Source organism: Emydura macquarii, unplaced genomic scaffold (genome assembly GCF_026122565.2).
Source record: "Emydura macquarii macquarii isolate MOO-44397 ecotype Brisbane River unplaced genomic scaffold, CSIRO-AGI_Emac_v2 contig_1253, whole genome shotgun sequence".
NCBI classification, from domain to species: Eukaryota; Metazoa; Chordata; order Testudines; family Chelidae; genus Emydura; species Emydura macquarii.
Genome location: NW_027131390.1, coordinates 9,558,629 through 9,574,116, shown reverse-complemented (window position 1 = coordinate 9,574,116; position 15,488 = coordinate 9,558,629). Strand labels below are relative to the sequence as shown.

Here is a 15,488-nt window from a genome sequence, read left to right as displayed (position 1 = left end):
TTCAGCCTCACCATGACCATACCCTGATTTTGTCCTTTTTTTCCCCTTGGCTGTTCCATGAATTTTGCTTAATTTTACCATGACAAAATTGTATCCATACTCATTGTGTAACCCTAGGCAAGTTTCTTAGTCCAAAATATTCTAAGTTAAGCAAATAAATAAAAGTGACCATATTTTTCAAATGCGGTCAACACCCTCAGCTTTCACTGACCTCCACTTAGACCACTGGATATAGCTGTATAACTTTAAGCACCCACGTTTTAAAATTTTTTGGCCTCAATCTTTTTCTGCTCCGTTTAGCCATCTTTAAAATAAATAAAGTAATAAGTACCTACTTCATAAAGGTATTGTGAGACTTAATTAATGTTGCAAAGTGCACTGTGATATCCTTATTTGAAAGGTACTGTAAGTGCAAATTTTAATATTAACAAAAACAAAAAATGTAAAACTATTAGAGGAAAAACATAAATGGGACTTAAACTTAGATTTAAAACCAGAAACAGCTGTGTGAATTTCTTACAATAGAGAATTCCATCAGAGAAGGGTTGACTGCACAAATATTAAATATCATGGATAATAATGATCTCTTCTACTGGCAAAGGTGATAAGAATGATGAAAGAAATTGTGGGGAGATTACTCATTAGTATAAAAAAGGGTTAATATGAATAATGGATTAAAGCTCAGACTGGAATATATACATGATTCAATTCCCTTAAATAAAAAGAAACAAAACCTCTGATAACCCTAGGCTTCAAAAATAACATTTTCTGTCTTACAGGAAACCAGTGGAATTGAAGAAATAACAGAATAATGTAGGGAAAATGGGAACACTGAAAACTGAAATGAACTGCATAAGTTTGGATGGGTTGTAGGCAGCAGGACAGTTAAGTTTATTATTTTTTGCAGTGCTCAAATTTAAATTTTACAGAAAACTTAAGAGCTGCCATTACAGTCCAATATAGGCAGCTGAAATTATAGACACCCTCCTCAGCCTAATACCAAGGTTCTAACCAGCAAATTCTTGGTCAAAAAACGAGACTTTCAACCAACCCATTCTGGATTTGTCTGTTCCGTTGAGCAGCCCTAGAGTTCCTCTTTATTTGGAAATAAATATCATGCTGGTCTTTCATATCATCATTTTTATTAAACATTTATATGGCGTAGAACTTACAGCACTCAAATAAGTTGGGCCCACTGAGTAAGACATTGTACAAGCATATTTTAATTGACAGTTCATGCCTCAAATATCTTACAGTCTAAAAGACAACATTAATGTGAATGTAAAAAAAATGGGGAGGAGGTAGGGGAGGGAAGACAAACTAACAAAAATAATGGACTGTTTCAGAATAAGTAGCTGTGCACACAATTCATAGCTAATTAGCAGCAGTAATCACAACTTGCCACCTGCTTAGCTATTACCAAATGGCAGTTTTCTATATGGAAGTGTGAGGTGTGGAATGGGTTGTGGCCAGCTTCTTTAGTTGTCTTCCTCACAAGTTCCTACCATTCTTATCTACTACACCTTTTATTTAAAAAAATTAAATTAAAAAAGAAAGTTTATCTTACCATCTCCCCTCCAAAACTAGCACTTTCGCAGCCCAAAGGCACAACCTGTGAGATTGCACTTTCTCCCTGTTCGTGGGGCCTGCTCTGACTTCATAAACTAAAACCACAATAAATATTTGGAAACAAAAGTGGCACATATTGAATGCATTTCTGACCAACAGAATGCTGATCCATAACACCAAGTGACACCAAAATTTAGCTTCAGCAGAATATCATATCCTCTTTCAGGAAATGGATTACAACTTTCAGAACAATGCTTTATGAAAACAAAGCATGTGAGGGAAAGCAACTTGGTAAGAGTTTGCTTTGCTGGGCAAGTATATAAATCAGCTGTCTTTGAGAAAGCCCATTAAATGAGCAGTAAAGCTATGTGCTGCCACAAAAGGGACCCTGAATTCGATGCTGAGCAAGCGTTCTCTGTCCATGACAAGTGACACCTAGGTACATCACAGAGGCAGTTGGCTGTCTCTGAGGTGAGTCTGGGTTGTCACTTTTCCAAAAATACAACCAAGTTTTTGAGCACTTATATCCCTCCAGTGATGCCCTTCACAATATACTGTCTAGGACCCAGTTCTCCCCTCTTTATTTGTTTAACTATGCTGATTTCAATGGAGTTACTCCTTATTTACTCTGTACAACTGTAGTGACATAAATATCGCTGCTTATTTCACAACACTGATCTCATCCTCTCAGACACACAAGGTACAAAGAAACAGACTACAGAATGAGGAAAAGAAGCAGCCAACACCTTTTTGTTGAATTAATGTGAATCTTGCATTGACTTTAGGAAAACACTAGTGAAATGTCCATTTTGTTAAAAGTAAAACCTGATTATTCTATCTGTCTCACTGGGCCTTTCAGCTGGTGACTCTTCAGTATTCTTTTGAGGCTGTGGAGAGATCATCAACCTTTTCTGAAAGCCAAAACTATAACAGGGTTCAAAAAAGAACTAGTTAATGGAGGATAGTTCCATCAATGGCTATTAGTCAGGATGGTTAGGGATGCAACACTATGCATCCGATAAAGTGGGTTTCTGCCCACGAAAGCTTATGCCCAAATAAATTTGTTAGTCTTTAAGGTGCCACAGAACTCTCACTGTTTTGCTAAAAACAGACTAATACGGCTACCCTTCTGGAAACCATGCTGTAAGTGTCCCTACCCTCTGTTTGCCAGAAGTTGGGAATGGATGACAGGGGATGGATGGCTCACTCAGAAATTGCCTGTTCTAGTCATTCCTTCTGAAGCACCTGGCACCGGCCACTGTCAGAAGACAGCATACTGGGCTAGATGGACTGTTGGTCTAACCTAGTATGGCCGTTCTTATCATTTAGAATTTTCATCAGTAAGATGCTGATCCTGCAATAAATGGGTTCAGTTTTCTTGCTGTTACACCATGTGAAGCCCTGCTAAAATCAATGACAATCCACACATTATCAATTTCAGGACTGGAGCCTTGACGACATTTATTTAATTACTGTTTCCTTGCTCCCATTTTGAAATAATATTTTTACTTGGCAAAAATAGATAACCTTCATGGGAAACTTTTCTGTTGCATTCAGGTTACATTTTTTAGCACGAATATTACTCCAGTGAGGCCTTTTACAGTAGACAGCTCTAGGACCCAATTCTGATCTCTTGTTCTGGTTAGCTTTGTTAATTTCAATGGAGTTACTTCTTATTTACTCTGTGAGTGTAACTGAGATCATAGTCAGGCCCCAAATGTGACTCCAATTTTTGTATGTCACATAAGATCCACTTTTGAGTAGTTCACTAACATTCACAGAACCAAATTACCTCACAGTTTTCTCAACTATTTTATTATAGAGATATTCTTTATAACCCCTTCCTGGGGCTGCACCTTGGCATGATGGGAAGACATGTGAGTTACAGTGATCCTGAAAGCTATGCCAGCAGGAGTTTAACTCCTGGTAAGGCCACCCTAGCTGGACAGATCAAAGGTAGGGACCAGAAAAAAGTGTTCCTTTGTTGGGACAGACCATACTTAGTTCTGGTAGGCAGCTAGTCTAGAAGTATGCTCTATATCCAAATTGGGGCTGTCTGGCCTGCTAGCCAGTCATGGCATACGGACTTGGGGGAAGCAGCCACTTTTCTACTTCAGTCTTCAGTAGTATTTGCAAGTAAGCTTGGACACTGCTGCACAGCCCAAATACAGTTAACCTAGCCTGTTTAAAGGGATGTGAATGACTTGTTGACTCCCATTCTTGGTGGGTCTGGGAGGCAGGAGTTTCACACATACACTCCTAGCATTGGAAACAAACTCAGAAATGGGGCACTGATAGGGATTTATACACAGGGGCTTGAGGAAAATCAACAGCTCAGTGAGAGATTCAGGAGCATAAGCAACATTGGTAAGCACTGTGATGCAGGACTCCATGCGTGGACCAGGGAGGGAGGAACTGATGTTCCTCGCTGGTATAGCAAGACATGAAATGGGCTGTAAATTTGCCAGGACTGGCAGCATTTATGCTTTATCGGTTTGGTTTGATAAATCTGACATGTTATTTTCTGGACTATTATGAAGTCAGTGACCTCCTTCTGTGTGTCCATGGTATGTAAGAACATTACATTGGCTAAATTGTGGTTTTATAAAAGATACCTAATTCCTTTCTTTCTTTTAAACTGAATTAACTTATTCTTAATTCAAATGAAGCTATGTAACGTATTGTCCAAAGACCATGTTCTGATCACCAGCATTTGTAACCTAGTTAGCCACCACCAGCTCTAGGTCTTGATTTCGCAAATAAAAAAATGTTGCTCATTTGAGAAATTTGAGAAGTGGCCTCTTGGTGGTTAAGAGAAAGAATGCAGAGGGTGGGAAGTGACTGAGAATGTGCCTGTATCACTCAGCACAGCTGCCACTAGCTAGTAGTGCCTTGTTCTGAAAGCATACAGTCCTTGTTCTGTGGGTCATGGTGCCACCTAGGGGAAGGCTAAAGAGAACTAAGAAAAGACAAATGAAAAGGTCTGTGGGGGTGAAGAGAATTTGACCCCCGTTTGTATAAATACAAAAAAAGCATAATAAAGATGAAAGTTTGAAGGAAAAAAAACACAAAAGGAAGGAAATTATGAGCTAAGATGCCTCTGTGCTTTTGTACAGTAATATAGGGGGTCTTTTATAAGGTAAACCCACAATGGAGGGGAAAACAAGTCCACAACACAATGTTCTTTCTTTGATAGTTTTACCCAAGGATCTTGACATTATTTTAACTAAGGTCTTTTTGGTTTTCGTTTCCTGTTTGTTGATGGTACTAAAATGTAACATTTCTATCATAGTGAATACTTTTGCACAAGTTCCAGATGGGTAGCCGTGTTAGTCTGTATACACCAAAAACAATGAGAGTACTGTAACACCTTAAAGACTAAGAAATTTCTGCAGGCATTAGCTTTTGTGGGCTGCAACCCGCTTCGTCAGATGCATGAAATGGAAATCACAGCTAGGAGGTATATATATACATCTAAGGGTCAATTGTCACAATAGTAAAAATGCACCTCTCACGAATAAAAAAACATGGGCAAATCTCTTTTATAAGGTTCCATTTTATTTCAAAGGTTTTTAGATGCTGACAAGTAAAATAAGCAGCACTGATCAGTTACAAGTAATTTTATCTGAAAGATAACTTTTCCTGAGCTGTTTAACAACATCCTTCCCTATATATAATAGCCTAGCAACTTGCTGCCTTTATTAACATAGCACATGCTGATACACAACATTCTAGAAAAGAAATCAACCAGTTCAGGACTGACCATAGAAAAGTGGCATGTTCCTTCTGGGAAAGAGTGAAAGCTTGCAAGTTTCCCACTGAATACAGTAGAGGTAACCTCTGTACTTCCACTTTGTTGAAAAGTTGTACTTGTTGGGAGGGATTAAAAGTAATACGCAGTTTATGCAAGAACATGTATGGCTAGCTTGAAAATGTATGAATCCAAGTCACGTGAGTTTAGTGTCCTTTTTCCCCCTGTAATCCTGGAAAGGTCTCTCTTTTTGCAATTAGTTCAAAGGTGCTGAGGCAATTCAAAAAAATGTCTTTCATTAGATGTCTTCTGTTGGGGCTGGATCAAAAGGTGCTAATGCATTTCTAAAAGATGTCAGTGGGGAACCCCAACATGACAGAGAGTTTTATATGGAGTAGATGTTATTAAGAAAATATATTAGGGCATTCAAGTTACAGCTCTATATAGAAATTATTAGAAGCTTTACAGTAATTAGAAATGGCTCCACCTGAAGTCTCAATACTTCCTGTCACACCTTGCAGTGCAACACAGCCAAAGAAAGGTAGAATAATTAAGAAGCAGGATGGAGGGCATCAATCAGATGAGATAAGAATATTCCCTTCATGACAGGAGTCCAGATAAATTTAAAAAACAAGTTTTCAATATTTTAGAGGACACCAACTCTGGCTGTGGATCCGTGGCCATGCAGTTAAGTTAATACAGCCTTATCTTTAAAAATACTTTATGCAGTAGCAAACTGCATTCAGAGTTGCCTGTGGAATAGGACATCATAATCAACAGGGGAAGAAGAGCTCATTTCCATGAGCTCTCCTTCCTCTGTCGATAACCTCACCATGAAGCCACGTATCTCAACCAAAAATGATTGCTATTAAGAGGTACACAAGTTGTTTCTAAATAAACTTGACAGGTTTGCAGTCTACCTCTATGACCTTTCTATGACTTTTCAAAACACAGAGGACAAGGATAATCCCTGTGTAATAGCGCCCTAAAAGTAGAGGGATGAACCTCTGAGCAGATAATGTAACGCGCAGCTGTATCATAATTTCTACCTCTGTGTTAGTAAAACATATGAGGTCTCAAAAACAATCAAACTTTACTGATCAATAAAGTTAAATTCTTAGATATATCCTTGTATACTGATACATTATCTCACTTCATGTCTTTCATTGGTCTTTTTAAAACTACCAATAACATCCAAAATACTGTATATGGGCTGCTGTAAACCATTTGGATTCTCAACATGTAAAAATAGTTGGTTCACTGAGAGTCATCCACCCTGCTAAGAATACTGCCTTCCCTATTTTTTCTAATAGTAATATTAACTGTTTTTGTTAGCTTTTAGTTTTTGGCATTGTCTTATAATCAAGGGAAGAGACTGAAGAATCCCTGGGGCTATTAACTTTTCATGTGGAGGTATCAGTTTAGGTTGCTAAAAAAAGAGCAGGAGAGAATTTCAGAAAATTGTAAACCTTTCCATTTCTGGGCTACACGGTCCTCATCTGAGGGCATCATTCCTAAAAATATGAAGCTAATGAAAGATTTATGGCTGCGCACAGAGTCTACATTTCATTTTCTTTCATTATATTCACAAAAAAATGTGTGTATGCAGGTACAGTGGTTGCTGTGAAGTCAAATCCTTATATGGCTTTAACTGCCTTTCTACGAGGACTCTGGTGATGTGTCTGAGAACTAGAGCTGGACAAAACTTTTCATCCAAAACCCTTTTTCAGCAAAAAATGCCAATTTGGCAACACTGATTTAACATTTTGTGAATTCATGTCAAAATATTTTTTTTTCAAAATATCCTTAAAGTTTATTTAAAACAAATATAAAACACCTTAACACACTTGAAATCAAATCATTTTATAATTATATGGTAAAAATGAGAAAGTAAGCAATTTTTCAGTAATGGTGTGCTCTGACACTTTCATATTTTTAGATCTGATTTTGTAAGCAAGTAGTTTTTAAATGAAGAGAAACCTTAAAGCTGCAAAAGGAATTATATTTTCAGATAAATGGAATGCAAAAATGCTAAGGATTGCGCTATGCCTTTATTACTTATTTGAAAAAAATGCACACCACAACTCCTCCAACTAATCATATTAATATGCACATTGATATATAGGTCAGTCATTATCTGTTGTGCAAATACACTGAAACCTGTATTAAATATCATTTATTTCTTAATCAACTTATCCTAGGAGACCTCCCTGAAGCAACCTCAACAAATTTTCAACGGTAAGTTACCCACATGCAGAAACAACTTCCCTAATGATAGACTGCAGAAAAGGAGTCTTCCAATGTAACAGAGATCTACTGTAAGCAACCAGCCAGCTATGGGTGATACACCAACTACTCGTAACACTAAAACTTTTGATCAGGATAATAATGTTATTGATTTTTTGAAAACAGAAAATAAATCCATGGATTAAAAAAAAGTAGAAATGAAACACAATGTGAATCCCTAGATGTATTTTAAAGTAGCATTCTAGGAAGCAATGGAATAGAAACATTCTGATTAATGTTTGCTCTGCAGCAACCAAATGTGGAAATGTTAGGATCATTCACAGAAATTAAAGACACACCAATTAAAATGCTTATAGAAAAGTCCTTAGTTTCTCACAAAATATGTGAATTAAAGAAATATTGTTCTGCATGACCAAGTTTAGTTTTTAAATAATGCACTTTTAGCACTGTAATTTTATATTATCTTTATATAAAAATCACATGAAACTATATATAAACAGTTTGAACTGAGGTTTTGCATATAACATATAGATTTGGCTTTTTAACTTTTTGTTCCTCCTTTTCTAGCAGACCATTTATCTATCTAGAATCCTATATGGCACCCGTCACCAGCCTTAAGCAACTGATTTTCATTTGTCCCTGGAACAGGTGTTTAAGGCAAGTTTCATTGTACAAAGCTCTGGACTATTTTAGCTGATGTTATTTATCTGATTAGCCTAAACTCCTTTGAAGGAAGTACAAAACATCTCTTATTGATGAAATTAGAGTTACTGGCAAGCTGAGTATATCAGATGACACTTTCCTCAATTCTGGAAATTCCACAAGTATGATTGTTTTATATATTAAATGAGCAGAATGTAGAAGATGGATTTAGATGTGTTTGGCTGCAAGATTTAGGATAAAAATTTAATGATAGTATCTTGTAACAGCCGTGTACAGCAGCAGGCCCTCCATCTCCCTGGACTTGTCCCTTCCGTGCACTGAAGAGGATGCCAAACTTGATGGAGTAAACCCTTTTACTTCCACAATACATTATTTTATAAATAGTATAATTTTTTTAAACAGGCCATAAAACCTTTCCTGTAGTTAATGTGAAATGGAGCATAGACATGGAGAAAGGCCTGCCAGAGAAGTAACGAGAGTTAGAAGCATATAATAAAGGCAGGCATAACACAAACTCTGAAGGATTCCCCACCTCTCCAAGTCTCCTGTTCAGGAAAACATCATTATTCTGGTCAGCATTCAACTTGAAGTCAATGGACTTTAAGCATATACTTAAATGCTCTCCTGAACTAGGGCCCAAAGCCATGGGTAAGATTTTCAAATTGGGACTTTTGAAAGTTTTACCCAGTATCGTAACACAGTATTCTCCATTAATAATCAGCTACGCTCCTCTAGTACAAATGAACTCTCAACACTAAGAGTAAAGCTTGTGTGTTCAGAAGACAAAACTTTCTCCAGGGGTGATCTCAGATCATGGAATGAACTCCCCCAAGAACTAAGGACCATCACAAACCTTACCACTTATCACTCCAAGTTGAACGTGCATTTCTTTGATCTTGCCTTCTCTTATAAAACACACTAGTAGTTAAAGCCTATGTGAAATTGGTCTTTCTATGAATTATGTAATCCCTAAAGTCATGTATATAAAATAAGCTGAAAATGGCAGATCACTTGTAACTATTACTGTCCATTTTTTAAGTTATTATTGAAACTAGTGATATTCTACACAAAGAGAGTGCACAGCCATGTTTATGGCTGTTTCCATCACTTCTCGCTGACTCAAAGTGACATTCTAGGCTTCAGAGTGATGCTTGTGTATGCTGGTTATATTATTGTGTGTGGGTTATGTTGTGCCAGGAGAGTTGTGTGGATTTGTGCGGGTGGCAACTGGATCAAGTAATCCACCATCTGTGCATCTTCCTTCATACAACCAGTGAAATAGTTGCATGCAAATTAGTTGTAGAGTGATTTCAGAGGTAACTCCAACAATCACAATGGTCTAGGACTCTTAGCATGGCGTAGATACATGCTTTGTACAGATGTAATTTGTAAGTCAAAATGGCTAAGAACTTAAAAATGGGATGGGAACCGACCAGTGATGATTCAACACAGTGATATTCTGAACAAAATGAGATAAAAACATGCTTATAGCTGTTTCCATCGCTTCAGAGTGACAATCCTGGAATCTTATTATATAGATAACAACAGGTATATTTATATTAAAAACCCCACCTTACCAAAAGAAAACACTCCATTGTACATGCTTTTTTGTACATGTCCTTCCTCTTAGGAAAGGATAGGGCAAAACACATGACAAATGTTAGTCCCATTGCTTAATGCACTACTTCAGGGGTTCTCAACCTTTTTTGCTAGGATCCCCTTTGAAAATATTTCAGGTTGTGATGACCCCCTGCAAAAGTGATGACCTCTTCATGCCATGCCATACTTAACGGCATGCATGGGGGCTGACAGCTTGCAACCCCTTCCCCCACAATAACCTCGCAACCCCTGAGGGGTCACAACCCCCAGTTTGAGAACCCCTGCACTACTGGAAGGCACTCAGATACTAGTGATGAGCATGGCAGGGTAAAAAGAAAACCTATATAGAATAGAACAGAATTTGACGTTTTAGAATCATCACAGTTGCGCCTCCAGATAACACTGTGATTGGAGCTTTGGAAATGTGAATATTAAATAAGACCACCACATTTTTTCAGATGTCACAATTACTTCTCATTCTAAACACAGGGAAATAACAAAGGTCTTTCAGATACCAATATGAGTAACTGTTGGTATATACTAAATATATAATGGTGATCACTGTGTAAAGTGCATGATTGTAGGGTTTTTTAAAAAAATATCTTGCTTTGATTTATTAACAAGTGAAAATCCAATTCTGACCTCAGATACACAGGCACATACTGATGTGTATCTTGAACCACTTCTGAAATCAGATGTGTACTGTAACATACTGCTGAGTATCTTGACCATATTTGACCTCAACTATCCCAACACATATTGCTATGCGCTGAATAATGTAAAATCAGCTACTGAACAGGTCTGACAAAAAACACAGCAATACTTACCTATCTAGCCAAGATGAGAATTGAGTCCTTATAAATCATGCACCAGGCATTGTTTTAGCTCCACACAAAGCAGTAACACATTCTATAATGGGGATTGTATGATTATTTTGTATCTTCTCCTATAACATTAGAATAAGGAGGCATTTGAAATTAAGGGGAAATAAATTTAGAGTCAAAAGAATTAAATATACCTCTTTACACTGTGTATAGTCAACCTGGGGAATTCACTGTTGCAGTAGGTCAACAAAGCAAATACTGTGCCATGATTTATGTAGGATTAGCTAATGTTGTGATAGTTACCAACACTAGTAGCCATACTGGCCAAAATAATGATATGGATTCTCAGACCTCAAGTTCCTAAACATAATCTGATAATCTGCTAGCATCAGCAAGAATTTCCTCACTCGTATACAGCACTGCACAATTAAGCCCTTAGAAGACTTATGCATGAGCTTAAATTCAAACACTGAACAGTCATAATGAAGCCAATGTGACTACTCACTGCATAAAAATTAGGCATAATAAGTAACATAAATCTTTGCAGGTTCAAGGTCTTAGGAGGTGGTGGGTTTTTTATTTTTTTCCGTGTTTTCTTTCCAGTGAATCATCAGGTATCGACCCATGGAAAAGACAGCTTTCTGGACTAGATCAGCTAATAATCTGATCTGACATGACAATTCTACATAACATTTACTCACCTCATATGGCAATAGCTAGGTCTGTATTTAAAATATAACATTTAAAATGCATTTACTTTTTTTTTTTTAAACTTTCAATGAGAATACAATGACTAATTCCCCTTGGTGCCTTTAAAAATCTCCCCCTAAATCATTAAACAAGGCATTATATGTATACAGTCAAACACAAATGATATTGGACCAAATCCTGCTATAGGTTACATGCATATAAATAAAAAACGTTCTTTCATGTAACAAAGAGAGCAATTTGGCCAATCGTTTAACAAAAGTAAAAAAGGCTCACATATGTAGCAGTTACTGCAGTGTAAAAATAGCAGAAATAACAACAGAAAAAGCAATAAAGTAATACTTGCAACTATACACAGATTCAACAGGTCTTTGCACTAATCATACAGACCCAACAAAATTGAAATTACCTAAAAGTAAAGAACATTTAAAATACCTTCCCCCCAAAAATGATCACAGTGACATTAAATGTATGTCATTTATTATTTTCTCGTCATTATGGCGTTATAAAAAGGACTGGTATGACTCTATATGTAACACTCTGGAGAACAAAAGAAATATTGCAGTAGAAGGGATACTGAAAAAGTCAAATTCCCAGAAAATGGTAAAAAGGATAATAAATAGCCTTAGCAGTTAAAATTGTGTGGAGAGGTTATTAAGACTAGGGTTGTTTTCATTAAAACATTAGACATTCAGTGGAGGTGAATAGTGAAGGCAGCTGCCACAAAACTACTTGAACGATTTACATCTGAAAAGCAAGAGGACACAATCTATTCCACCCAGATCACTGTTTACAGCCAACACCACTAATTTAATTTAAGAAGCCTGCATCCACAAACACAAATGTCCACAGCCAAATGTCTCTTACCTTTTGCTGTCTAGAACTCAATGACTTGTTGGGTGACTGTTTCTTCAGATAATTGAAGGAGTAGCCCATTTTTCTTCCAACTTCTGGCAAATCAGCTTTCCTTCTCCATCTTTAAGTCCCTATAATTTAAAGGTTATTTTGAAACTTCCAATGTCCCAAATTAGGGCTTGAAATTTGGGGTTGCGGGGAAATACCTACACAAGGACAGTAAGGGATTGCAAGTGTGGAGAGAAGGTGATACTGACATATCACTGGAACATGTCTTTCTCCTTAACTCCTCTTTCTATCTTTTCTTTCTGTCTCTGATTTCTCTCCTTTCCTCTCTGTTCTTACCTTTATTTCTCTCTTTTCCACTTTTTCTCTTGTCTAATTCTGCTTGCAAACAGTCATTAATTTTTCCTACTAGCCACTTTACCTCATCCCTGTCATCTTCCTTTGTCCAGGCTCCAGGCTAAAAAGCTTGCACAGGGGAACTGACTAGGAAACTGACTAGGCACCAAGTCTTCTAACCATGGATCTGGACACATAAGGAAACTGACTACCCTTTCATTAATTGCCCTTTGTATATGATGCAGATAGGAAATGGACTAATTCTAAACTCTTTATATGAAGAGCTCATTTTCACTCTCCCACTTTCAGTACCATGTACTAGCTCAGGAAGATCTTGTTAATTTCATTTTGCAGTTTGTTCCCCTATGAAAATGAGCAGGAGTGCAACCACTTTCATCTATGACTAAGGCATGTAATTTAAAATAATACATATGGTCAACTACAACAGTAAAATATGCACTGAATACCCCTGTTAAGCAGAACAAAAAAGCATGCCATATATTTGTTATTTAAACCTCTCCCCACCCCTTTCCAAATTGCAAATGACCATTTACTGTGGGTCACTGCCTTCCATTTTATGCAACATCCTAAAGAGACTTCAAATGGACCACAGTGGAGCTTGTAGGGATAATGCAAATCTCTTAAGTTTTTGTCATCACTGGAAATGCAAGTAAAATATTTAAAAAGTAAAACTTCACTTTAAAAATTAAAAAAAACCCTGTGCAATATTATATAACAGGATCTCCCTTGCAGCCGCTAAGTGATCCCAGTGTATGTTGGGGCATCCTAAAAAGATCTGTTGGACAGAGGAAAAAAAAAACACTATACTTTTCTAATTGCAATTGTGCTGCCTACTACCCTAATTATGTGGGAGTCAGTGAATGATTTCACAGTCTGATTTCTGAATATATTTACTAGCAGTTCACCTTCGAATCCCCAGTGCAACAATATTCTTTCAATGTGACTGTGGGGAATGTGCCAGAGAAATACAATTAAATGGAAGAACAAATAAGATACAATTCACCGAACCGAAAAGCTGTGTATTTTCTTACTATTTCTTCCTATTGTCTGTTTCCATAATGTCTCCCCTTGGGTCCCCCTCCTCTGACTTCCCCCTTCACCTCACTCTCTACCTTTGCACCTTCCACTAGATCTCGACTCTCCTGAAAGCATGTCTTGCTTTCTGTCTCCTCTGAGGATCCCCACCCATCCTAGACTCTCTCTCTTTCTCACCTCTCCCAAAAATCAGTGGACTGTTATCAGATAGGGATGGGGAAGATGCTGTTTGGCTGACAGCAGTCTGACTCATTCTCAGCCTGCTCTATTCACTGAACTTTTCACATTGTAAGACTGTCTCTTCAGTAGATTTTTTTTTTCTTAAAATTGCCCAGTTAGAAACACCAAAGCAGTTCTGCAGTGGTAGAGGAGCTAGCATAGACCCTCTCCCAGCATTTTAACCCAGAAAGCAATAGAAGGTTAAAGCACCAGACACTACCAGATGCCCATTTACATTAGTGAGCCCACTGTTAATGCTACCAGCGGAGCTTGACCAAAAACCTAGTGTAGAGAAAGCCTTAGGTGCCCAAACCGAATGCAGAGCAGGCAGGCAAAAGAGAGGCAAATCCTGTTTATTCACAGGGGAACCTCCCACGGCCAGCAACCATTAGAGCACCCCCAGACGAGGCAAGGAGCTGCGTGTACCATATCAAACAAGTTTCTAGTGCTGAATAAACTTCAACCTCTGATCTTCATATTTTACAGCACAAGGGCGATTTGGGGGGAGGGGAGATGTTTGCTAGTGAGTATATCAATACTTATGTCTGTTTGCTTGCTACAGGCGCTGATCTAACGCTAATCCCACGCTAATCCCCACCGCATCTGGCGATGGAGGAGGTAAGAAACACGCCCAAGCATCCAGGGGCTGGCTCCCTGCTTTGACCTACCCACCACACTCTGTGCCAGCCAGTGCCCCCCGAAGGCATCAACCCCCACAGCGCTACCCCAGCTTGCTACCTTAATCCTCCCGGGCCCCCCAGGAAGGAGCCGGGCCCCCCAAGCCGGCTAGCAAGGTGTTGTCAGGGGAAGGCGAAGAGGCACCCGGGGTCCCCGCTCAGGTCAGCTCACCGCCCCGTCAGGCAGGAGCGATGGAGAGGAGCTGGGCCCGGCCCGTTGGCTTGGCCCAGGTGGCGGTGCAGGCAGGGGGCCAGCAGCGGGGTGGGGGGTGTTCACGGGCAGCAGAGAGCGGGGGGGAGGGGAGGAGCGTGGACTCGCTGGCGCAGGCAACACCCACCCGGCGCCACCGAGCCGGGCTTCTCCTTCCGCCGCCACCAAAACGCCGGCGGGCAGCGGGCTGGGCTACACCCCTATGGGCCGGCCGCCGGGTATGGGGGGGGGCCGCCGGCCGGCCGGCCGGCCGGGCCCTCCTCCGACCCTTCCCTCAGGGCAGGGCAGGGCAGGGCAGGGCCGAGCCGCGCGCTCCGACCCTTCCCTCAGGACAGGACAGGACAGGGCCGAGCCGCGCGCCAAGCCACGCCCCCCGACCTTCCCTCAAGGCAGGACCGGGGCGAGCCGCGCGCCAAGCCACGCCCCCCCTCTCCTAGCTCCACTCGCGCGCACTCCCCTCCGGCCGCTGGGTGACGGTCGGACGCCGCAGAGAGTGGGCGGGGCTAAGGGCGGGACGCCTGGCGTGTGCAGAGTCGTCGTCAACCCTAGTGTTTTTTTCGGAACCTTGCCCATTTCCCGCCCCTCCCCCCGGGGCTTGGGTGTCTTGAGGCCCGCTGCTCCGCTCGCTTCGGTTGCCTACACGCAGACCACCCGCCAGAAGCAGCAGCACTTCCTTCCGGTTCTTCAGCGTGCCCGTGCCCGCACTCTACTGCCAGCCAGGATGCCCCCCCGCCGACTTCAGCCGGAAGCGGAAGTGCAGAGTCAGC

At 39.9% G+C, this 15,488-nt stretch overlaps 1 protein-coding gene across 3 annotated transcripts in view; it reads right to left on the bottom strand.

The window, feature by feature from the left end:
• MAMLD1 (mastermind like domain containing 1) overlaps positions 1–15,335 on the bottom strand; it is a 333,866-nt gene extending 318,531 nt beyond the window's left edge. Inside the window, exons 1-2 of one of the 3 annotated variants that reach the window (XM_067548117.1) lie at positions 14,849–15,335; positions 12,229–12,347 (exon numbers count right to left, since the gene is read on the bottom strand). In XM_067548117.1, the coding sequence (XP_067404218.1) occupies positions 12,229–12,297 (69 nt within the window). In that variant the 5' untranslated portion in view covers positions 12,298–12,347; positions 14,849–15,335. The remainder of the gene's footprint in view (positions 1–12,228; positions 12,348–14,848) is intronic. The other 2 variants (XM_067548115.1, XM_067548114.1) reach the window with 2 other exon arrangements.
• Between the last annotated feature and the right edge of the window lie 153 nt (positions 15,336–15,488).